Source organism: Girardinichthys multiradiatus, chromosome 5, assembly GCF_021462225.1.
Source record: "Girardinichthys multiradiatus isolate DD_20200921_A chromosome 5, DD_fGirMul_XY1, whole genome shotgun sequence".
NCBI lineage: Eukaryota > Metazoa > Chordata > Actinopteri > Cyprinodontiformes > Goodeidae > Girardinichthys > Girardinichthys multiradiatus.
The window spans coordinates 51,559,039-51,585,503 of record NC_061798.1 but is presented as its reverse complement, the minus strand read 5'-3'; the positions used below and the strand labels follow the sequence as shown (position 1 = coordinate 51,585,503).

Here is a 26,465-nt window from a genome sequence, read left to right as displayed (position 1 = left end):
AACAGAAGGATGGATGGATGGATGGATGAACAGATGGATGGATGGATGGATGATGGATGGATGAACAGATGGATGAATGAAGAGATGGATGGATGGACGGGTTGATGGGTGGATGGATGGATGATGGATGGATGGATGGATGGATGAACAGATGGATGGATGGATGGATGGATGATGGATGAACAGATGGATGGATGGATGAACAGATGGATGGATGGATGATGGATGGATGAACAGATGGATGGATGGATGATGGATGAACAGATGGATGGATGGATGATGGATGGATGGATGATGGATGGATGAACAGATGGATGATGGATGAACAGATGGATGGATGGATGATGGATGGATGGATGATGGATGAACAGATGGATGGATGGATGATGGATGATGGATGAACAGATGGATGATGGATGAACAGATGGATGATGGATGAACAGATGGATGGATGGATGATGGATGAACAGATGGATGGATGGATGAACAGATGGATGATGGATGAACAGATGGATGATGGATGAACAGATGGATGGATGGATGATGGATGAACAGAAGGATGGATGGATGGATGGATGAACAGATGGATGGATGGATGGATGATGGATGGATGAACAGATGGATGAATGAAGAGATGGATGGATGGACGGGTTGATGGGTGGATGGATGGATGATGGATGGATGGATGGATGAACAGATGGATGGATGGATGGATGGATGATGGATGAACAGATGGATGGATGGATGAACAGATGGATGGATGGATGATGGATGGATGAACAGATGGATGGATGGATGATGGATGAACAGATGGATGGATGGATGATGGATGGATGGATGATGGATGGATGAACAGATGGATGATGGATGAACAGATGGATGGATGGATGATGGATGGATGGATGATGGATGAACAGATGGATGGATGGATGATGGATGATGGATGAACAGATGGATGATGGATGAACAGATGGATGATGGATGAACAGATGGATGGATGGATGATGGATGAACAGATGGATGGATGGATGATGGATGGATGGATGATGGATGGATGAACAGATGGATGATGGATGAACAGATGGATGGATGGATGATGGATGGATGGATGATGGATGAACAGATGGATGGATGGATGATGGATGATGGATGAACAGATGGATGATGGATGAACAGATGGATGATGGATGAACAGATGGATGGATGGATGATGGATGAACAGATGGATGGATGGATGAACAGATGGATGATGGATGAACAGATGGATGATGGATGAACAGATGGATGGATGGATGAACAGAAGGATGGATGGATGGATGGATGAACAGATGGATGGATGGATGGATGATGGATGGATGAACAGATGGATGAATGAAGAGATGGATGGATGGACGGGTTGATGGGTGGATGGATGGATGATGGATGGATGGATGGATGGATGAACAGATGGATGGATGGATGGATGGATGATGGATGAACAGATGGATGGATGGATGAACAGATGGATGGATGGATGATGGATGGATGAACAGATGGATGGATGGATGATGGATGAACAGATGGATGGATGGATGATGGATGGATGGATGATGGATGGATGAACAGATGGATGATGGATGAACAGATGGATGGATGGATGATGGATGGATGGATGATGGATGAACAGATGGATGGATGGATGGATGAACAGATGGATGATGGATGAACAGATGGATGATGGATGAACAGATGGATGATGGATGAACAGATGGATGGATGGATGAACAGATGGATGATGGATGAACAGATGGATGGATGGATGATGGATGAACAGATGGATGGATGGATGGATGAACAGATGGATGATGGATGAACAGATGGATGATGGATGAACAGATGGATGATGGATGAACAGATGGATGGATGGATGATGGATGAACAGATGGATGGATGGATGAACAGATGGATGATGGATGAACAGATGGATGATGGATGAACAGATGGATGGATGGATGAACAGATGGATGATGGATGAACAGATGGATGGATGGATGAACAGATGGATGGATGGATGAACAGATGGATGATGGATGAACAGATGGATGATGGATGAACAGATGGATGGATGGATGATGGATGAACAGATGGATGGATGGATGGATGAACAGATGGATGATGGATGAACAGATGGATGATGGATGAACAGATGGATGATGGATGAACAGATGGATGGATGGATGAACAGATGGATGATGGATGAACAGATGGATGGATGGATGATGGATGAACAGATGGATGGATGGATGGATGAACAGATGGATGATGGATGAACAGATGGATGATGGATGAACAGATGGATGATGGATGAACAGATGGATGGATGGATGGATGAACAGATGGATGATGGATGAACAGATGGATGATGGATGAACAGATGGATGATGGATGAACAGATGGATGGATGGATGATGGATGAACAGATGGATGGATGGATGATGGATGAACAGATGGATGGATGGATGATGGATGAACAGATGGATGATGGATGAACAGATGGATGATGGATGATGGATGAACAGATGGATGGATGGATGATGGATGAACAGATGGATGAGTCACAGCAGCTTGTTAAACCCAGCTGCGTTCTTAAAGATGTATGCCCGTGTTTCGTTGTTTCCATGACGTGGACCAATCATGTGTCCTGGTGGATGTGCAGCCATGTGGTTTCTCATTGATGTGTTAACTTCCTGTGTGCACATGTTCATCCTCCATGTTTTAATCCTAGCTGCACGCTCCTGCCTCAGTGGGGTACAGACTCACCCCCTGCGGCTGCATGGGCAGATTGAATCAGTGAGGTTTGGAACATATGCACATTCAGCACCAAGCGGATGACTTGATGTGATAAACTGCAGGCTGCTTCTGATGAACCACCAAAGTGTTAACGAGAGAAGCTTGGTTGCTACTGCTACAGTCTGAGTGTTCCTGCAGGACTCACAGCTCTCCATCTGCATGATGCACGTCTGGACATCCATCGGGAAGTTCTTCAGATCCATGGGACACGAGAGGGTTAATGTGAGTCTGAAGGCAAAGAAACAGAACAAGTGAGAGGTGGTTTAAGACAGTCAAGAGGTAAAATTAGGCTCTAAAATAGCTTCATCCTGACTAAGGTGTCCAAGTCAAAGAAGTCGGTGATTCTACAACTAAAACTCCCCAGTGAAAATATCTCAAAGAGACATTAGATTTTAACATAAATCAATATTTTGGAAGAAGAATGAAACATTTCTTGTTTAAACCTTCATAGAAGTGACTGCAGAGTAAATCAGACATTAAAACATTTGCAAATGGAAAGCTGGGGATATTTATTCTGTTTTGGGAGTTTTAGCATATTTAAATTTTTTATGTAATCTAATTTATTTCCTGTGTTCCCAGCCAAGCCTAGTGTTGGGTGGTTAATGTGTTGAATGTTATTCTGGTCTGCACGGGTCGCTGTGCTTTGTGGTTGGGTAATCATGCATGCTGATGCTGCGCTGCAACAAAAGATGAATTTTACAAAGCGACCTCAGACTGGAAGAAAATAAAATCATATTCCTCCTTTTATTCCTTTACAGATTCATCATCTTAGTGTAGCATCATAGTATTACCACCAGGGATTGCTGCAAAGTCACTGCCAGCCATTGTCCACTATCGCTACATGCTCATCCAAGATGAGTGAGTGCTGCAAGTCATAGAAAACCTTTTAACCAATTTGAATAATAAACTGAATCTGACTGCACTGTTTGATAATTAGGATTAATTGGAATCTATGGACCTGACTTGAAATCTGTTTGATTCAACTGAACTGACTTTGTAAAGTACCTTGAGATGACGTGTTGTGAATTGGTGAATTAATGTTCAAACTAAATAGATAAAAGTTTATTTATTGCTAGCTGGTCTGAGCCTGTCTCTAAGCAGTTCAGAGTTTTTCCTTCCTGCATTGATACCAGACCTGCACCAAGACCCACCTTATAGAGTACAGAACGTTGCCGTTCTTAAATATCCTGAGGAGTTTGTTGTCGGTGGTGACTTCATGGAAGTGGGCTCCCTTCTCGTTGGCAAAGAACAGGTCTGGTTTCCAGATGGAATCCAACATGGATGGGTCCAGGTCCAGAGAGTCGTCCGGGTACTCTGCATAGCTGAGTCTGGGGTCGTTCCACTGCTGGCGGAGGAAGATGTTCACACGGTAGTCCTGCGGAGAGAGGTTCATCAACACGGCACGCACATAGCCTTTATTCTAGGTGGAGGAACATTTTGTGCATGTAGAACCTCAAAGCAGACACTTTAACTGAGTCTATCCAAGATCACAGACTGGTTCTCCTCTACTGTCGCTGCAGTTGCTGTTCCTGGCTGCAGGACTGAACTGAATGCTGTCCCTCAGTGTGATCAGAGTATTCTTAAAAGCAGGACATCAAAAGTAATTCAGCTAAGACTACGTTGTGTGCTCACACACCTCCCCTCCTTCTCAGCACATGATTCACAAAGCAGATAGGTCTACTTACAAGCTGGCACAAACCCATCCATCAAGCCTAGCAGATCTCTTCACAAACTAAATCTGACCTTCCATAGAAGACATATGAAGTTACAAAAATAAATGCAAAAAAGGGAAACACCAAAGTACAATTGGTACAAGTTCCTTTCATTGACTTCTGTTAGAATATTTCACAATTATGAGATTTATTTTTCTAAATATGAAGCAGTTACAACATGGTTTGGTGGACTGTTTTTAAAGATTATCTGCAGTTTGGAGAAAACATTGGAAATGGCTTTGTGAGCTTTGTTTCTCAGCTTTAGGTCAGGGCCTGACGGGTTACTTTCTGAAATCTTCTAGCCTACTTCCTGCTGTCAGACAGGTTCTGTTTAAATTATTTCTTTACTCTACATTCTGGCAAATGTAAGACCTGGATGTTGATGGGGGTCTGACCCAGAACAGATCTGTGTAAATAACCTGGTCTGAGAGATCGGACCAGAATGTGTCCTGATTCTGGATTACAACAATAAAAGGTTTGTATTTTCTAACAACACAAAACGTCCTGGCCTGCAAGCTCCACACAGGATTCCCAGCATGCACTGCAAACTGCACTGAACATCTCATGCTCACCGCTTTCTCTAACTGGAAGTGACTTCACTGCACTTCCACCTCGCTGCGCTCCAGATGGGGTGGAGTCAACACATTTTAATAAACTAGTTTAATTAAGGTGTGAAGTTTTAGGCTGCAGAATCAGATACGGAGGTTTGACCCACTGAGGGACAAATAAAGGATTATTCTATTCTATTCTCTGTAATCTGAGGTTGTTCTGTCCACACTGAATGAAGAGTTTGGAAGCTTTGTTTTCACAGCCTCAGACAGTTGAACCGAAATATTTTAGCTTATTTATCATTACCTGCTAGAACACACGTTCTAAACAGAACCAATATCATTATGATGCCCCATCACAGTTGTGTTGCACATTAATCTGTGTTCACTGATGCAGAACCGCCTGTCTGTGGGGGTCCGGAACGTCGTTGCAGATGTGATCCATGTTGGCAGGAAGGAAGGCTGATGTTTCAGCGATCAGCCATTACTGGTTACAGACATACTGACCGTCTCACTGTTTGGCACTGAAAGCTGCAGCCTCACAGGTTTCCAAACTGTGGAGAAATATTTTCATTCCTCTCATGCTTTCAGAATGTGCTCCATATGGAGCATTCAGGAAGGAAGAGGGTTAGGGTCTTTGACCCTTATGTCAAAGAAAGATTCAGTCTGGAGCAAATATGCAGGTTTTGTTTCAGCTTTTTGTTCAGAAATGGACCAAAAAGATTTGAATAATCTCAATCAATCAGCTGTGGCTAATAAACCCCCTGAGCTCCAACTGTGCGGCGCCGCACATAGAAACAAGCCAATCTCAGAACAGAACCAAAGCTGATCGAGGAGCAAATCGTTTCTCACTGAGCAGGAAGCTGCAGACATGCTCAAGATGATCTGGTTGAGAAGCAGGGAACTGTCTGCAGACACAGCAGCTCTGAGAACATGAGATGAAAGCAGGGAAACAGCTGAGAAGCAGCGATTAACTGGAAGTGGTTCAGTCATTATCTGATAGAGAGCTGCTCACACACAGATCCACAGTGGATTAACAGGGATGAAGAGACTGAGCATGCAAATGAAAGAGGAGAGTCTAAATCTGCACAGAGCAGGGCAACCTGGCTTTAAGTCCTTTGTGAGTTTATGTGTTTGCATGCTGGGAATATTCAGAGATGAACTCCAAATCTCCTGTTGTCCTCCTCTCTCTGCCACTGATGTTACAGAAACCAGCAGCAGATCCAAGGAACATCAGAAAATCTCTTGTCAGATTATTTAGTTCTGGTTCTTGTAACCAACAGAACCACAGTGTAGCAGAAAAACAGCAATCTCATGTCAGTTCATTGAGATTGCTGAACTTCATGCATCCTAACAGTAAATATCATATCAGCTGTTCCATCAGCTGATTAAAGATCTATTGCTGTCAGTGAAGCACCCTGAGGAGGTTCTAAGGTTACATCACCGCTCCGATTCGTTTGTTAGACGAGTGCAGAACAGATGAAGAGACTGATGGCGAGCAGAGAGGAAGTTCTTAATCCTTCAGTGACATATGGCCTCATCTCTCTGACTTCTGCAGGTCGATGTTCTGATCTTGCTCTTGGCTCAGATGGTCCAATTAGGAGTTTAAATATACAACTGATATATTGACAAGGCATGAACTCAGATTGTTTCTCTTACATCTACAACAGGCTGCAGGGAATCGGTTCCTGACCATCTCTGCTTTCACCATGTTCCAGAAACCAGCAGGAAACCATCAGAGCCTCAAGATGATCAGAGAAGACCACTAGAATCAGAAAATTAATTTAATTAAATTTATTTTCAGAAACTGAAAGTGCTCAGATGGATGCCCTTTTATAATATAGAGGTGTAATGTAAAGGTTCTGGGGGCATTAGCCAATCAGAAATTGTCTGTCTCCAGGCAGAGTTTCCTCCACTCCATCGCTGTTAACATCCCAGGACCATTAAGCCAACTGAGAAGGTGCAGTTCAGGCAGGATCTTCTCACTGACCTCATGATGATTTATGAAGGAGACGTTAGCGCTGGTCAGGCACCTCCAGCGACTCCGAAAGTGGCAGCAGGTTGATATGGTGTCACCACACATTATTATCAGGAGCTGTTGGCCGTTTCCAGGCGAGAAACTGAAGACACGCTTAGTTTGTTTCAGTTCAAGAGGTTTTGCTGTTGGGAGAGAGCTCTACTTGGACCCAGATGGCTCAGACTGAGACTGTTTAACCATAGCTGCACAGAAACACCATACCACAGAAGGCCTTCAGGCCACAATTATAATGAAAACTAGAAATTCTGGTAATCCATGTTGAGAAGGTCCAGATATGACAAGCACATGTTGGGCGGAAAGATCCAAAAGTACAAACTAGCTTAAATATTTTTCTCCATACATTTCATCGTTGTTCAGATTTAATAATTTTATCTCTAATCGTTAGCAGGTGTAAAATGTTCCTTCAAGCTACAGCCCAGTTCTGGAATAAAAAAACACTCTTGTTGGTTCTGTCTGTTTGGTGCCACTACCCTTAATCTACCTGCGATTCTTAGATCTTTGCTGGTTCTGTTCATGTTGCTGACACACTGATGTTTTACGGTTTTGTTTGAGGTACCATGGAGGTTTAAAAGGGCCTGTCAGGGTTTAAACAGAACTTTATATGACCTGTATTAACGTGTATGTTCTGGGTTGGATGAATGGTATTTAAGTAGGTTCTGTTTTACTATCTTCATGCACATGTGATAATATGCGTGGAGAGATTGTCGCGTGTTTCTGTGGTTCTGCTCTCAGATGATCTGCAGTACTATCGGACCTTTTTCTTCTGAGGACTCTAAGAATTCTCTCAGATCTTCTCTGCAGGTCCAACAAAAACTCCTGGTTCTGGTTCTGCTGGAGGTTTCTTCCTGTCTCTACATGCTCATCCAGGAGGAGTGAATGCTGCAAGTCACTGACTGGATGCAATCTGCTGGGTTTCCTTAGATAGAAAAACTTTTTATCCAACTGAATAATTAACAACTTCACAGTTTTAATTCAGTTTATTTATTTATGGCCAATTAATGACACATGTTGTCTCAAGGCAACAAAATGTTTTCAATCCAATCTAATCAGACAGATTTCCATTAGGGTTCTTACATTCCAATTAATCCAAACTATCAACCAGTCAGATTCAGTTATTTATTCAAATTGGATAAAAAGTTTTTCTATCTAAGGAAACCCAGCAGATTGCATCCAGTCAGTGACTTGCAGCATTCACTCCTCCTGGATGAGCATGTAGAGACAGTGGACAGTCACTGGTGTTGACTTTGCAGCAATCCCTCATACTGAGCATGCATGTAGCGACAGTGGAGAGGAAAAACTCCCTTTTAACAGGAAGAAACCTCCAGCAGAACCAGAACCAGGCTCAATCTGAGCGGCCATCTGCCACGACCGACTGGAGGTTTGAGAGAACAGAGCAGAGTCTTCATTACACATGCGGTTGTATTCATCCTTCGCCCTCAGCTGCTGACATCAAACCTTCCCTTTAACTCTAAGAAGCTGAAGCTGATTACAAAGTTCCTGCAGTTTTTAACGTGGAGAATCTGCCACCATCAAGACTCGTTAACAATCAGGGCTTTTGCTCCATGGAGCGGTCTTTCAATTTAATATTCCACCTGAAAGGCGAACCCCACAGACTGAAACAACAGAAAAACGTGTGATACATGGACAGCTAAAGCCACAGGATCTTAAGTCACTATAACTGAGCATCTTCTGATGCATGATGTTGGTTACAGCTTCACTCTGATTCACAGTCACATGGGTCCAAATAAAAATGATCTGTATAAGAAAGAATCAGAACAACAGCAGATCGCTGAGAAGGATTTAGTTTTAGTTTTAGATGAAGAGAGAGATCTTGGACTCGGTCGTGTTTTAGTTCAGAATGTTCAGAGGTCCAAAACGTCTTTCTTCAGAGCTCGATTTCTTTTCATGTTTTCTGTATATACTTTTTTGTCTGAGCTTTTTATTCTCAGACTCTGGTTGTTAATGTACGAGAAGCTGGATTGAAAGTGTCAGGTGACGTCAATAATCGATTTACAATCATAGAATTATAATCGAAGAGAAGTGGTCAAAAATTCCCAAACCCACTCTAAACCTAGGTCCAGGTCCTAATGGAAGGGAGGCAGAACTATGTGGTTCTGGAGTTGGTGCTAGAAATGGAAAGAATTTGGATTAAATGAAGATGAGTTTGTACCGTCTCTTCCAGTTTGGTGGAAAAATCCTTTATGGTTTCCAACAACAGGACAAGTTTAAAATGTGATGACTGGTGGATTCTTCTGAGTTATTTCCAGATGTTTCCATGTTTCCAGAATAGAAACATGGAAACATTGTTTTCTTCCAGGAGGTGATGAACTGAATTAATATAGAAATGTTGCTCCAGCATGTGACTAATCTGCTAATCAAAGATTTTATACATGCAGGTAAGCAAATACAATAAGTAGAGAGCAGATAATGGTTTAAATAGTGGAAGACTAAAGAGTGGAATAAAAGTGGATCTTTTAAATGATGAAATGATGCCTCAGGTTCATGAAAAGGCTGTTTTTTGCTACATTTACCATAAATACAGCAATAGTGTTTAAATTTGACCAAGATTAATTAGCCTGCAGTTATTTACTGAAGCCAACACTCATAAAACCCACAGAAGAAGGCCAAAGAGACATGTTAGCCTGGCCGGCTCAGTGACGTGTCGACACAAACTGTCATGAAAAATTCATCCGAGTCCGATAAATAATAAAAGTCAACTGAAAGCAATCTTTTCCATCTGAAATTCCTCTGACATGTTGTTCTTGGCAGGCAGAGCCAGCAGCACACACACACACACACACACACACACACACACACACACACATCCATGTTTCACTATCTTTACTATCTTTATGAGGACTTTTCAGTTACTTCCATTGACTTCCATTCATTTTCCTTGATTTTTAGTGCCTAACCCTGACCCTAAGGCTAACCCTAACAATAACTCAACTCATACCCTAGTCCTAAACCTAACCCCTGTCCCCATCACTTTGCGATAAAATTACGAAAAATGGTTCTCACTCAGCAACAAGTACAAGAACACACACACCGGCAGTCAGAGCAGCAAACAGTTTGTGGTCAGAGCAACTCCCAGCAGTGCAGAAAGCACTTAAGGGCTGTCACTCCATCTGTCCATCTGTCCATCCGTCCACAGAACAGGTTTTAAAGAAACACTGGTTTTTGGACCGAAGTGGGGCATCAAAAATGGTTCAGTCAACAGTAACATGTATATTTCTGTCACACAATGGAGACACAGGTAGGGATCCAAAGCCAGATGTTTGAAGGTATAAAAAAACGGACCCTGACCAGCCAGCTGGAAACTGAAGTGGTGATTTTTTTACTGATCCGTGAATGCACCGGGTCTCACAGAACAACAGTATTCAGAGTGGGCGCTGATGTGAAGAATGGAAGAAGTTTACTATTACAACAGGGGTCCCGGACCAGTACAGGGAAGTGGGACTATTGGTACCGGGCATAATTATAATCACACCTAATCATGTGTAGGTATTACCGTGGTCCTGATGAGTAGAACGAGTGAGCGCCTTTTTGTATGAAAAAGAGACACAATGAAAGCGAGGAAGAAGACAAGCATGTGAACAGATTTGGAGGAGCCAGGGGTGAATTGCTTCTTCATGGAAAAATCGATTTAAAAAAGAAACTAGTTCCACTAAGTGGAGGAATGTCTGTGGTTCATTAAGGCTGAGAGAACCAGAGAGAGCGAGACTTTCAGCAGATAACAGGAAGAATGAATGGAATACAACAAAGGAACTCTGTTTATCTTCAAACCTCCGTCTGTCATGAAATATTCTGATCTGGAAATGTTGGCAGCCTGTTGAAAATCTCAGCGTTAAGATAAAATGAAGGATTCTCTAAGACCAAAGGCTGAATCATAGACCAGTACCGGTCCTTGGGTCTTTTAGTACCAGCAATAAATAATTTCTCTTATTTTAATTTTGACACTAAAACATTTTATTTGTAATGTGGATGGTCTTAATGACATCCATCTGTTCCTCTTGTCGTACCCTGCAGGTAACTGTAATGCAGAAGCACGACCCAATCACAGTCAGCCGGTCCACAGCCTTGGACCTCCCAGCAGTGACTACTCTGGGGGTGTCTGGCTCCATGCTGACCCTGGCACCACATCAGACACGGTGCACCAGTAGCAATGCAACATGCCGGGTCACAAAGATACGCATCAACTTACAAAGAACCACGGTTTGGTATCATGGGCCTAAGGATCACAAACAGAGACGGATGTTTTTGGCCGTGTCAGCTCCTTCTAAATCAAATCATTTACAAACCCATCATTGAGCTGCATAAGGACCAAACTATGTTCCTATCTTTTAATGGCTTAACCTGGTGTGAACTGTTTTCCAGTCCATCTACATTCTGACTCTCACCTGTGGTCATGAGATGTGGATCATGACCCAAAGAAAGAGAACCCAAACAGCGGGAGAGCGTGGCCAGGCTCCGCCTTAGAGATAGGGTGAGGAGCTCCATCATCTTGAAGCTGTGCAGCTCCGCCTTCGCATTAAAAGGAGTCAGTTCAGAGAGTTCAGATATCTGATCTGAATGCCTACTGGGTGCCTCCCTCTGGAGGTCTACATCCCACTGGGAGGAGAACCCAGGGCAGTCCCAGGATACAATGGAGGGACTTCAGTTCCCTTCTGGCCTGGGAACACTTTGGGATCCCTGAGAATGAGCTCAAGGGTGTTGATGTGGATATGGACATCTGGGTTTGCCTCCTGGACCCTTTACAGCAGTGCCCTAATCCCAGATAAGAAAGAGATGATGGGTGCATAGCTGCTTTAGGGCTGCCTGACATCAGAAAAATATGTAACTGCCATATTGTATTTGGATATTGTGATAAAGAAATTTGGTGTGATAAGCCTACATTTTTAATCAATCTTCTCTTTCTTGTTTGTCTTCATGATATTCCCGCTACCATCATGTGGGCTTTAGCATCTCAGCAACATCAGGCATGGCCACTGAGGGCAGTGCAGGCCCAAAAGCAGAAGCATGCAGAACAAGAAGACATTGTGCTTGGAAAAATAATTGTCTACCAAGTATTGCCCTGGCAGTTATGTTGATGTGGCACACATTGGTGAATGAACAGTGGAGACGTGAAGCAGCTGCAACCGCTTTTTGACCCAAAGAAATCTGATTGCTCCTTGCAGGTTGAAAATTTCATAAATTCTCTCTTAATTCTTGTACTTTTTAAACTAGCAAGCAAAAACTAAATATTAGAAATTTAGTCTCACCCTCCTTTACATCAGAGTTGGTGTAATCCAGTTTAGCTGATTAGAATTGCTTTGTCTGAAGATGATGATTTACAATCAAGGAGAAGAAAGATGAAATAAACAGAATCTAAATCAGCTTTTAAGTGTTATGGATCTCTTTCATTCACCATAAATCTGAGAAAATACAATAGAACCCTTTTCATAGCATTTTAGGTGCTGTCTGGAGGCAGCTCGGACCCAGGGTTAGGGTTAACCCTAATCTAGCTTTAAATGCAGTTTTTAACATATTCCCCACTCAACTAAAAGTGAATAAAAGAAACATTTACTGAGGTTCGTGCTCAGCAGGAAAGGAAGGTGTTTGTAGACCTCTACTCCACCAGTCTCACATATTCCATGTCTCTCCAGGACTGTATTAATAGTTCACTCTGTCCATCAGGGGGACCTTGTCCTGGGCTGGGCCTGTGCAGTGGTGGTATTGCTGAATTGGGGTGTCTCGCTGCCCTACGTCTCACCCTGTGCCTCTTTCACCTGGGGGCAGCTGTTCCTGTGTTTCACCAACGACCTACCGCTGTGGGGAGCTGCCCTGAGACGATGCCCCGTGTCTGTCTGCCTGGGGCTGCTGTGGCCTTCTGGTGTCCACCTGTCCTTTGCTGCGCTTGGGTGTTGTGCAGTGTTGATTTAATGAAGTTAATCACGCTGTTAGGATTCCATCTTGGGTTATCTTTTTTGTAGAGAAAATCTGACCTGGCACATGTAGGCAACCAGCTATATGGTAGGCCTGAAATACGACAAGACGTGAAAAAAAAGGCTTCATGAGCTGAAGGATGACTGATTTATAAACCCGGTGCATGTAAACATCTTAGCATCATGTAATTTTGATTTGACGGAAATCATTTTCGGCTGACAGGGGATCTGATGCACCTGGGGGTTGTTGGCTCCAGGATCTGACAATCTGTATTTTTCAGAATCATAATCATAATCAGGCACACATGATTACACATATTGACATTTTTACTGCTTTATTAGCTTAAATGTAGCTTGATGAACACAAATCATCTTAATAGGTCAGATCATGGTTTGTAGTTTAGTTGCAAAAATAAATTTGACCTCATGTTTATCAGACCATCTGATTCCCAACAGACTGAAGCAGCTCTGCGATCCCCTGAAATCCTGCAGGATCTGGAGCCACTTTCACAAGTTCTGCAGAACCAGGAAATAGGCTGTCTTGCACTGGAATATGGAAGGAATTTTTTGAAGTTAATAATCATCCTAATTCCAGGCACATGTGAAAGTGAATAATTTGCAAGCAGCAACTTGTGTGCAACCCAGACAGACGTCGTGTCACTTTAACGTATTTGATGTCAGAGTCGGTAAACATCTTCGGAGCACATCTGCTATTCCTGTCTGCTCGTCTGTCTCCTCAGATTTCCATCTCGGTCTGCCTGCCTCCATTATTACCTCGTCTGGCTCCAGATTCATGATTCTGCTTTTATAAATTAAACTTTAACATAAGAACAAACCTAAAGGGTTGCTGCAGTAAGATGATGATCAGGAGGATGGAGACTGGAGGGATAGGTTGGAGTTCAGGGAGGTTAGGACTGTTTAGCTGCTTCGCCTGAACAAAGACATTAAATTTAAGTTTGGTTGGTTTCCACTGTGATCATAGCAGCCAAGGAAAGAAGCTGCAGAGCTTCTAATGCTGACTATGAGTGGATATGGCAAAGCTTACAGCACATCACATACTACAGGGCAAGCACCTGCACCATCATGTCCACAGAGCTGGATCTCAACATCTGTACTCAGTTTAAGACCTCCAGCTAACACACTTGAAGAACCCGACCCCATTCCTCACCTCTGAAGGTCTCATCATGCCAGGTACATAAAGCACTGAAGAAGATAAAGCTCCATAAGGTAGCAGGTCCTGACAACATCCCTGGACAGACAGTTAGAGGATGTGCCAACAAACTGGCTGGAGTTCTCACATCCTTCGTCAACCTCTTCCTTCACCCGGATCACTGCTCCCTCCTGATTCAAGACCACAATCATCAGCCCCTCAACCCGGGAAGAGCCTGCACACCTGCCTGAAGGATTACAGGCCAGTAGGTCTCACTCCAACCATCATGAACACCTGCTTGATCTGCACCCCACCATCCATGACTGCTGCCAATACCTCCTGACTGGCAGGTCCTGATCTGTCAGGGCTTCAGCCACCTCTACTACTCACACAGGAACACCACAGGGATGCGTCCTCGGTCCCATCCACCACTCTCTGTTCACCAGTGACCAGAGGTGTGGATTCAAGTGCTGAATGGGAAATCAGTCAGATTTGAATGACAAATGTATTAACTCTAGACCCAGAATGAGGCAGCCGTCTTCCAGAGAGATGCGTGCAAAGTGGGTAAAAAATGTCATACGAAGCGTTACTCTGTACAATGATGTCAAAGCACTTTTACTAACACCTTAAATGCAGACTGGAGCAAATGTTTAGAGATAGATTTCTTCTTATTGAAAATCTGCAGACAATGACGTGAATATTGCTTGTGATTGATTTTATCAAACTTTTATCAATAAATGATAGACAAGAGAAAATTATTGCACAGAAATAAATTAATCTGTCAGTTCATTGTCTGTACCTGCTCCTTGCTTGGTTGCGGCCACTGGATCATCTGTGTTTTACAAAGAGTCACTTTTACATTTCTTTAACAAGTAAGGTCAACTTTCCAGCCATTCTGTAGTGACTTCCTTTAATCCCCAGATCTAACTCAACATCCCAACAAGTTGAAGTGGAGAAACATAATGAAATAAAGTTATGTTGCTCAGCACCAAATAGGGAAAACATACAGGGGTTGGACAATGAAACTGAAACACCAGGTTTTAGACCACAATAATTTATTAGTATGGTGTAGGGCCTCCTTTTGCAGCCAATACAGCGTCAATTCGTCTTGGGAATGACATATACAAGTCCTGCACAGTGGTCAGAGGGATTTTAAGCCATTCTTCTTGCAGGATAATGGCCAGGTCACTACATGATACTGGTGGAGGAAAACGTTTCCTGACTCGCTCCTCCAAAACACCCCAAAGTGGCTCAATAATATTTAGATCTGGTGACTGTGCAGGCCATGGGAGATGTTCAACTTCACTTTCATGTTCATCAAACCAATCTTTCACCAGTCTTGCTGTGTGTATTGGTGCATTGTCATCCTGATACACGGCACCGCCTTCAGGATACAATGTTTGAACCATTGGATGCACATGGTCCTCAAGAATGGTTCGGTAGTCCTTGGCAGTGACGCGCCCATCTAGCACAAGTATTGGGCCAAGGGAATGCCATGATATGGCAGCCCAAACCATCACTGATCCACCCCCATGCTTCACTCTGGGCATGCAACAGTCTGGGTGGTACGTTTCTTTGGGGCTTCTCCACACCGTAACTCTCCTGGATGTGGGGAAAACAGTAAAGGTGGACTCATCAGAGAACAATACATGTTTCACATTGTCCACAGCCCAAGATTTGCGCTCCTTGCATCATTGAAACCGACGTTTGGCATTGGCATGAGTGACCAAAGGTTTGGCTATAGCAGCCCGGCCGTGTATATTGACCCTGTGGAGCTCCCCACGGACAGTTCTGGTGGAAACAGGAGAGTTGAGGTGCACATTTAATTCTGCCGTGATTTGGGCAGCCGTGGTTTTATGTTTTTTGGATACAATCCGGGTTAGCACCCGAACATCCCTTTCAGACAGCTTCCTCTTGCGTCCACAGTTAATCCTGTTGGATGTGGTTCGTCCTTCTTGGTGGTATGCTGACATTACCCTGGATACCGTGGCTCTTGATACATCACAAAGACTTGCTGTCTTGGTCACAGATGCGCCAGCAAGACGTGCACCAACAATTTGTCCTCTTTTGAACTCTGGTATGTCACCCATAATGTTGTGTGCATTTCAATATTTTGAGCGAAACTGTGCTCTTACCCTGCTAATTGAACCTTCACACTCTGCTCTTACTGGTGCAATGTGCAATCAATGAAGACTGGCTACCAGGCTGGTCCAATTTAGCCATTAAACCTCCCACACTAAAATGACAGGTGTTTCAGTTTCATTGTCCAACCCCTGTATATATTATTCTGTTTATCTGAACAAATTACAAAGTAATCAAAAATAAATCAATTCCAGCTTTTTGTTTCCGTGCAGGAAACTAAAAACTTTGATGTGCATCAGTCCAACAGCTCTGGGCCTCAGGGCTGCAGTTTGCCCTGTTCTAAATGTTGCAGGTTATGAATAAACAAAGGCAGGCATTAATTAGGAGAACGCTCCAGCACTGCCCTCGGAGATGCTGCTCTGCAGCAGCCTGTCTGGAAACTGAGAAAAAACACTTTGCACATTAAAAAAACTACAGATTTATTCATATCATTCTGTCAACAAGCTGCAAAGTGCAAAAAGCCTTCAGTGCTCACACAGCAAATGCTCATGACATTTCCATGTTTAATGTCTCATCTATGACAAATAAATCATTCTGGATCATTAGGAATGTCTCGGCTTCATAAAGTGCTTGAGGCAGAAGTTGTGGAAAATGTGTTTAAGTGATTTCCTGTGATTTTAGAAGATTTTGTCACTCACCATGGTGGTCTCAGCGATGGACCCGAAGCTGTTGATGAAAATGTTACAGGAGACGTTCACTGGAGGACCTGCAGGAGGAAACCCACTCATTAGATGGATGCAACATGATCTACACTGGAAGCAGAGGGAGGATTATGATCTTCCACGTTGAAAAACCAACTTTCAGTTCAGATGCACTCAGCAGTTAGGATAATTGTTTGCACATTCATCCAGTGTGTTGGTCTTAAACATAAACTGAAAGCAACATTTCCAGGAGGGCAATTGTTTTTAATAAAAATATTTATTTTATGGCACTAAAGCTAACATTTAGATCAAGCTGGAATTTATTCATTTAACCTTTATCTGACCAGGTGAGATGATTAAAAACCAGTTCCCATTTACAGCTGCAGGGAGAAATTATGGCAAGAAACAAGGAGGACCATCAGTAATTGGCTGGACATACAACTGGACCATTAGTGATTGGCTTAGGCTAAATCAACAAACATTTGGAAAAGATTTTAAAAGTTTGAAAAAAAGCAATCAGGTGTGTAAAGACAAGTGGGATGAGAAAAAAGCAGTGATGAAGCAGAATCTGTAAAATTTGAAATATGATAAAAGAACCTGTTTACATGTTTAACAGAACCTTGATCCACTTTTGGGAGCAGCCATGAATTACCTTTAAAGTTTGGTCTGATGCGAGCATCATATCCGGACGTCCTTCCCATCAGTTTATCCAGAAAGTCGGAGGGAGACATCGGAACTTGCCGTGCCCTAGCAGCGCTCTCCATCTCCTTGCAGTGGCTCACACTGTCAGGGAAACAGAAGATGTGGTTTCACAACTGGTACCGAGGATTTTATCAGCTGAAGTCAACCAGCAGTGAAGCCTGAGGGAGGATCAAAATGATTCTCATCAACAGATCATCCCTCTTGGCTGGAGTACGGTCATTTTCTCTGTGTCGATGTTTTATTGGTTTTACAGGGACTGACATGGTTTCTGAAGTGGCTTCGTGTGGAGTTCTGGTTCTGGTCATTCGGACGACAGTGAGAACAATTTCAGTTTGGAGAATCAGAGAGAAATTGTCATTGGAGAGTCAAGCTAACTGCTAATAGCAGGAACCAATCAGGAGGGAATTATTATTCAAACTCTAAACTTATTCATATTACTCATCATCATCTTCTGCATCTGATAGTTATTTGGTTCAAATCAAATTCTCCTCCTCGCATATAAAGCCCTTAATGATCTAGCTCCATCATACATCAGAGATCTGATTGGTCCATATGTTCCTAACAGAGCACTTTGTTCTCAGACTGCAGGTTTACTGGTGGTTCCTAGAGTCTCTAGAAGTAGAATGGGAGGCAGATCCTTTAGTTATCAGGCTCCTCTCCTGTGGAACCAGCTCCCAGTTTTAGTCCGTGAGGCAGACACCCTGTCTACTTTTAAGGCTAGGCTTAAAACGTTCCTTTTTGATAAAGCTTGATGAAGAGCGAATTGACAGAGGGGCGCAAAAGAAGCAGCTCGATCAGAACACCATTCAAGCTGCCATGGCTTACAACTGTTTGCCTCAAATTCTGCAGAGGAACTTCTCAGATTCTGCAAACTGAGATCTCTCTGACTCAACCTGTTTAACGTCTGTGTGAAATGGAAACACACCAGATTGATGCTGGGAAATCCTGGAGTTTTTGTTTTATTTAAAGTCAACACCGTTTGAAAGGAGGCTGATTTTGGACTTAGGCGTCATACACATGAAGCCATGAAGTTCTAAAATCCATCATGGATTTAGATAACAACAAACCATGTGATTGATCCGAGTCTTAGTCCGATTTGTTTTGTCTTCATTCCTAGGAGCATAAGTTATCGTCCCAACATGCTGCCACGGCGGCATCACAGTGTGTGTAGACCTGTCCCATTAGAACCATTAATGTCATGTTCTGGTCATTAACAGGTCATCCCTGGGCTCATGATACCATCAGGTGAATCACATAACACTCACTGCTGCTGACATTTGACACCACACAGCCTGTGTGTGAGCGTGTGTTTCTCCTGGGGTGAATGGGTAGAAAGCTCCAAATGCCAGCGTAAAGCTTGATAATCCTGAAACCACACCGATTCATGTCTGTGTTTGTCATCTGGGATGAGAAGGAAAGCCAGAACATGACATCCAGAAATTACCTCCAAGCTCAGAACAACGGCCATATGCACCCTTTATCCCAGACCATCCAGCCGTCGCTTCATCGACCTTTACTTTGACATTTGCAAGAACCACCTTTTGCTCCAGCAGGAATTAACTTTACACAGTCTGGAGAATTCCTGAGCAAAAAGATTCCCAGTACGGGCCACCAATTATGTGGGAGAAGATTCCTAATTTAAAAATGATGAAGAGACAACTGGTTTCCTCTCAAAGCCGACACAGGGGACCTTTTATTCAGAACACATCTCTGAATACATCTTCATACACATCCCAAAGAATCCCAAAATCCCTTTCATGAGTCAAGATATATATACAACAGTCATATCATTGTTGTGCATGTGAGACTTTTTGACCAATCAGATGTACCCTTTTACTTACGCACATTTTGGCACTCACAACATTGATTCTCAAGCGCAGTTCCAGGAATACAAAATCAGCAAACATCTGCAGGAAATCAAACTGGTCTATGTGACAGTTTCTTCAGACATAACAATTTCATTACTCCCGTCAACTCCCCATTCCTGAGCAAACTGGACTGCTGAACTAATGTCAAAGTGACCTGGCAGGACTCAGGATATCATGAGTCTGCAGCCTGCAGGTTCACTTCTACAATAACAAGGCCATCAGAGCCCAAGAACTCTCCTTTATGTAATTTGTTCCCAGACAGGCCTTGCATGCTGCTCAGAGTGACTGTTTCCTCATGCCCAGAACAATCCACACTGAATTCATTTTACATATAGTAAAAACAATAGTAACACTTTTTAATTTATCAAATGAAGCTTTACGCTTCCACAGAACCTTCTCTGAAAACTCAGGCACAATGTCCAATACAAGGTAAGGTAAGGTAAGTTTATTTATATAGCCCTTTTCAGCAACGAGACACTCAAAGCACTGTACATACAATCACAAAGCAAATAAATACAGATACAGACACGGAAAAACAAATCAAATGATAAAATCAAACAACAGAGGTAATTTAAAAAAGTAAAATAAAATGAAGAGAATAGAATGATGGACAAGAAAATGAAAGGAAAATTGGACTGAAAACGCAACTAATCATGCCTAGATGGCCCAGTCAAAGGTCGCTCTAAACAAATACGTTTTTAATCTTGATTTAAAGCAACTTAGGGTTTCGGCGCTTTTATAGTTTTCTGGCAATTTATTCCAGATTAGTGGAGCATAAGAACTAAAAGCTGCTTCTCCATGTTTGGTTCTGGTTCTGCAGAGTAGATGTGAGCCAGAAGACCTGAGAGGTCTGGGTGGTTGATACACTGACAGGAAGTCTGTAATGTATTTTGGTGCTAAGCCATTCAGTGATTTATAGACTAACAGAAGTATTTTAAAGTCTATTCTCTGAGCTACGGGGAACCAGTGTAGGGACTTTAGAACCAGGCCGATGTGCTCCACTTTCTTAGTTCTAGTGAGGACGAGGGCAGCAGCGTTCTGGATCGACTGCAGCTGTCTGATCAACTTTTTAGGCAGACCTGTGAAGACACCGTTGCAGTAATCAATTCTACTAAAGATGAACGCATGAATTAGTTTTTCAAGGTCCTGCTGAGACATTAGTCCTTTAATCCTGGAGATGTTCTTTAGGTGATAGAAGGCGACCTTGTTACTGTCTTTATGTTCCTCTGAAGGTTCAGGTCTGAGTCCATCACCACACCCAGGTTTCCAGCCTGACTGGTGGTTTCTAGCTGTATTAACTGAAGTTGTGTGCTAACTTTTAAACGCTCTTCCTTTGATCCAAAGATTATTACTTCAGTTTTGTTTTGATTCAGCTGAAGAAAATGTTGGCCCATCCATGCACTGATTTCTTCTAAGCATTTACCCAGCGCTTGAATGGGTTCATGGTCACCTGGTGACATCGTAACTTATAGCTGTGTGTCGTCTGCATAGTTATAATCCCTTACGTTGTTGTTTATTAAAATCTGAGTTAGGGGGAGCATCTAGATATTGAATAGGAGGGGCCCTAAGATGGACCCTTGGGGAACGCCACATGTGATTTTTGTGCTCTCTGATGTAAAGTTACCTACTGACACAAAAAAGTCCCTATCCATCAAGTAGGATTTAAACCAATTGAGTGCCAGAAAGGCCGACCCAGTTTTCCAGGCGCTCTAATAAAATGGAGTGATCAACAGTGTCGAATGCTGCACTAAGGTCCAATAATACCAGCACTGTGGTTCTTCCACAGTCTGCATTTATACGGATGTCATTGAACACCTTGACAAGAGCAGTCTCTGTACTGTGGTGAGCAGGAAGTCTGACTGGAAGACATCGAAGCGGTTGGTCGTTGTCAGGAAGTTGTTTAACTGCTGAAACACAGCTTTTTCAATAATCTTACTGATGAAGGGGAGGTTTGATATAGGCCTGTAGTTCTGTAGTAGCAGCTTGTCCAAGTTGCTCTTTTCAATAGAGGTTTGATAATTGCTGTTTTTAGGACCTGGAGGAAAACACCAGACAAAAAGGACGTGTTTATCAGTTGTGTTAAATCAGATGTTATTACAGGCAAAGCTTTCTGAAGGAAAGCTGTGGGTAAAACATCGAGACAGCAGGAAGTAGAGCTTAGTTGCTGCACGATTTCTTCAAAGATTTTGTAGTTTATTTGGTGAAATTGGGACATTTTGTCAAAATCAGTTCTAGTTGGAGACAACATTGGTCCTGGAGTTGATGTGGATGTGTTGACTGCCCGTCTGATCTTTTGGGTTTTTTCAGTAAAGAATTTAGCAAATTCATTGCAGGCCCTGGTAGAGTGGAGTTCAGGTGCTACAGTTACAGCAGGGTTTGTTAACCTGTCGACCGTGGCAAATAATGCACCAGCATTGTTAATGTTTTTACTGATGATGTCAGAAAAGAAAGATTCTCTTGCATTTATCAGTTGTAGGTTATATCTGTATAGTCTTTCTTTATAGATAATATAGTGAACCTGGAGTCCAGTCTTTCTCCACCTGCGTTCAGCTTTTCGACGGGGGTTCACTTCTCCTGTGGATTTCGACGGGGAGACCTTTTGAGATGACCTCTCTTTCTCAGCCAACTGGCTGATTGTTTCTGCTGGAGCTGTTGGAGGCATCGTTATCATTGTTGTTGATATTCCATGTTCTCTGCTGAAGGTCGAAGCTGCTGGTGGATTATTTACTGAATAGAAGAGATTAGATGTGAGACGTCTGACTCCTTACTTGTTCAAATAGAAACCATCTTGCTTGAAGAGTTGTCTTTTTTTCAAAAAATATTAAAGTTGTCGATGAAGTTCACAGGTGTGGTAGCACATGTTTTTTTCAACCACTTATTAATCATCAGAAGTCTTGAAAAAATCTCATCTCCACAGAAAATTGGTGCAAAGGGTCCGCTGAGAAACACCTTGATATTGAGACCTCCAACAATATTCAGAAGACGAGTGAAATCCTCCTTCAGTCTTTCTGATTTTTTCTTAGCCACGTCATCCATGGCTCCACAGTGTATAATAAGGTTTTCTAGAGACGGGCGCTTTTCTGTGATTGCAAGAATATTCTCTGAGATATCAGACACCACGTTACTGGTACCAATCAGAACCTCTGTGTTTTTCTTGTTGCAGAAGTTTTTAATCCCATCCACAGCTGTGTTGCCCACTATTAGGGTTCTTGGTCTGGTGGGGCGCTTTTTCTCTGGCAGCTTAGGAGAAAACTGTTTAGAATGAAGGTTGTTCTCAAACCTTTTATTGTTCTCAGAAGATGGATCATTTTCCTGGTTTTCATTCTGTAGTGAAGCAAATCTGTTCTGGAGGAGAACTCCATTATTTCCAGCTGTCTCACTCCTATCAGTTGTTGTGACAGCAGCTCGCTGTCGAAGTCTCCTTTTCCCGGGGGAAACGGGGACATTTCTCTGTAATTCTGGCCATTTTAATTTATTTAATTGCTGAGATCTTCCAGTGAGTCGTCCACCTTGATTTTTTGGGCATGGCCCTAAAACATGCCAGGGGGGTCTGCCGGTAGGTTTATTCTCAGTGTTCTGATTGCCGGCTGAGTTGTTGAGCTGGCTGTCACTGTTTGGGATCACAGGCAGAGTTGAATCATCGTTGTACCTCATATTCACCTCCACATTCACTTCTAGTTGATGGATTTTCATCTCCAAATCAGACAATTTCTGTAAAGGTTTGTCAAAGTCCTCTGTGGTGAAGGGAGGCATTTTGTGCTGATTAACTGCTGTCAACTTGACCTTCTTTCGAGTTCGATTATAAAAACATCAAAGTCCTTTAAAAAATAAAAAATAAAAATAATAATAATAATCCTTGGGAGTCGCTGGTAAGAAGTTGTTTTATTCCAATATTTCCATAATTTTGGCTAAGAGATAAAAAGTTAGGAGTAAAAGAATGTAAGCAAGCAGGGAGCTTAGGAGAAAAGCATCTGAGCAGGAAGAGAGGTGGAAGCAAAAGTCCAAGGAAAAACGAGATCTGAAGAAAACAGAGGAATGACAGCTGGAGGAGGAATCTGAGCGACTTAGAGAGGAAATAAAGTCAAATAGAGTTCACTGCGCAGAAATACAGTCAATATGTTCAACTCATAATCCGCTCAACAAAGGTTTCATCTGAGCTCCTGTTATTGGGGCTACGGTGGCCCTGAGGGGATAAAAACCAGAGAAAACCTATCAGTTATTATAGCAGGACAGATTCTTTTTGTCACTTTGCTGCTTGGAGCAAACAGGCGTGTGCCAGAGTGGAAATACATCAGCAATGATCTCAGAAGAGTCTGAGATCATTGCTGTCTCATTCCAGGAGTCTGAATGAACCACAAGACCTCCAGAACAACGTCCTTTGGGACCAAAGCAGAGAAGCTTGGCCATAATGCACAGAAACCCAAACACAACGTATCAGCACAAACACTTCAGATCAGGTGGCCATAAAGGCTGCTGGAGGAGCTCCTAAGGGCAGCAGGAGGAGGTTCTACAGGCTGCTGGAGGAGCTCCTACGGGCAGCAGGAGGAGGTTCTACAGGTGGCTGAAGGAAGTCCTACAGGCTGCTGGAGGAGCTCCTACGGGCAGCAGGAGGAGGTTCTACAGGTGGCTGAAGGAGGTCCTACAGGCTGCTGAAGGAGGTCCTACAGGCTGCAGGAGGAGGTTCTACAGGCTGCAGGAGGAGGTTCTACGAGCTGCTGAAGGAGGTTCTACGGACTGCTGGAGGAGCTCCTACGGGCAGCAGGAGGAGGTTCTACAGGTGGCTGAAGGAAGTCCTTCAGGCTGCTGGAAGAGCTCCTACGGGCAGCAGGAGGAGGTTCTACAGGCTGCTGGAGGAGGTCCTACAGGCTGCTGAAGGAGGTCCTACAGGCTGCAGGAGGAGGTTCTACAGGTGGCTGAAGGAAGTCCTACAGGCTGCTGGAAGAGCTCCTACGGGCAGCAGGAGGAGGTTCTACAGGCTGCTGGAGGAGGTCCTACAGGCTGCAGGAGGAGGTTCTACAGGTGGCTGAAGGAAGTCCTACAGGCTGCTGGAGGAGCTCCTACAGGCTGCAGGAGGAGGTTCTACGAGCTGCTGAAGGAGGTTCTACGGACTGCTGGAGGAGGTCCTACGGGATGCTGAAGAAGGTTCTAAAAGCTGCCGAAGGAAGTTGTACAAGCTGGATTATGGGGTGTACGTAGTTTTTTCCATTAGGGCACCATGTTTTCCTAAACTCATTATCTCTGCAACAACTCCATGCTGTGATGAATACATTATCATCATAAACTGTTCCCACCAGAGAGGACCAGGAACAGAAGCACCCCTCTGTGACCCAAGTGTGGAACGTCTCCTGGTTGCTGCATCGTCACACGGGTTCTGTCTCGTCAGGAGTCTGTTCACTGATGAAGATGTCTTTGAGGAGTATGAGTAATGCTGATCCTAATGTGACTATCATCACCCTGTCTCTGACAGGATGGTACAAGATAGATGATCTAGGTTCTACAGAACTTTCTGTGGATGTTGGTGCCGGCCGAGTTTCTGAATAAATCCTTCTAAAACTTTTCAGTTTAGCAGTGACAGGTCTCATGTGAAGCTCATAGTACGCTGGCATGATGGCAGAGCATGACTCAGACTCTGGGTTTATATCATGGGCAGAGGTCACATGATGAGACACGGGACCAGAACATAACATATACAGAAATAAAAATGATGAAATATCAGGAGAGAGTTTGTCTTGGTGTTCTTTAACGACACATGAGGAACTTTCTGGAAATGTCCTTTAGCTAGAGCGTCAGTCCTGCTTTTGCTCTTAGTTCCTCATGTAGATCTTCACCTGAGATTTGAATCCTCTCTGCCCTGATTCATCGCATCATGTCTGACATGCAGACAGTCATCCAGAGCACATCTTCCACAAAATGCCAGCAGCGGGTCCACCTGGTTCCGATCTGTCTGCAGAGGCCAACAAACTCTGCTGAAGTCCCCAGTTTGGTCAGAATAGCTTGTGATGAGAGGGATTAATGGTGGTCCACTTTAGCCTTATGGAGATCCATGAGTTAGAAAACAGTCAGGAGACATGCAGAAATAACTGGTTGAGAAAGAAAAAACCCAGACGGTTGAAATAAGTCAGGTTGGTGATTATGTTTTTCAGCAAGGTCCGGTGAAGCTTTCAGCTTCAACTAGTCTTCATCCCCTGCAGCATCACACTTCTGTTCCCAAACTGGAGCCCAGCAGTGTTTTCGCTGAGTCCCTCCACCTAAAAGATGGATGTTTGACGTTCTGACATCACCGTGTTGTTAAACCTGAGACCAGGGAGCCTCAGCAACGTCCAGACGAAAGTTTGGGAGGGAAAGTGTGTTTTTGTGTGCAGAGAGTCAGCAGGGAAAGAAGCGACGCAGCTGAAGGAAGTCAGACACGTGCTGTCAGCTGGCCTCACTCAACACACCCTGAGCTCTCTGTGGGCTCAAAAAACGTGGAGAAAAAAATGAGACATGTGAGCTGGATCCAAGAACATTAAAGAGACGGACTCATCCTTTAATATCACTGATCCACTTTATTTCTTTAACTAGAGAAGTAAAACAACATGGGATTAATACTGAATCTGCAGCTGGGACACAGCAATACTTCACACAACATGTGCAATACAGACATGCTTGGTTGCAGTTGTCCTGTTGAATTTATTGTCTGCCTGATTCTGTGGTTCTGATCACAACAAATCAGATCCAGTCCAGTTCGCAAAGCAGGAACCCAACATTGATCCTCTCTTCTGGTTTAATGTCTGGCAAACGGCCAGAAAACCCTCATCATCCAACAGGAGCACGTGAGGGGAGATGTTTCTACCAGTAGTATTTGGAGGAGCTCCGGCCTTGAGTAGAAACACAGGAAGCAGAGTCGGCCCAAGGAATAAGCCAACCAAGCA

The 26,465-nt window shown here is 43.4% G+C and overlaps 1 protein-coding gene and 1 long non-coding RNA gene across 4 annotated transcripts in view; one reads left to right on the top strand and one right to left on the bottom strand.

Moving 5' to 3' along the window:
- The window catches only part of glra3 (glycine receptor, alpha 3), a 72,064-nt gene that overhangs the window by 19,770 nt on the left and 25,829 nt on the right, over window positions 1-26,465 (bottom strand). For all 3 annotated transcript variants that reach the window (XM_047364722.1, XM_047364723.1, XM_047364724.1), the window contains exons 2-5: window positions 17,637-17,767; window positions 16,982-17,049; window positions 3,981-4,204; window positions 2,975-3,057 (exon numbers count right to left, since the gene is read on the bottom strand). In XM_047364722.1, the coding sequence (XP_047220678.1) occupies window positions 2,975-3,057; window positions 3,981-4,204; window positions 16,982-17,049; window positions 17,637-17,767 (506 nt within the window). The remainder of the gene's footprint in view (window positions 1-2,974; window positions 3,058-3,980; window positions 4,205-16,981; window positions 17,050-17,636; window positions 17,768-26,465) is intronic.
- LOC124868006 lies at window positions 11,740-14,951 on the top strand. The gene is made up of 2 exons (XR_007038218.1): window positions 11,740-12,304; window positions 12,804-14,951. It is a non-coding gene; the product is annotated as an uncharacterized LOC124868006 (long non-coding RNA).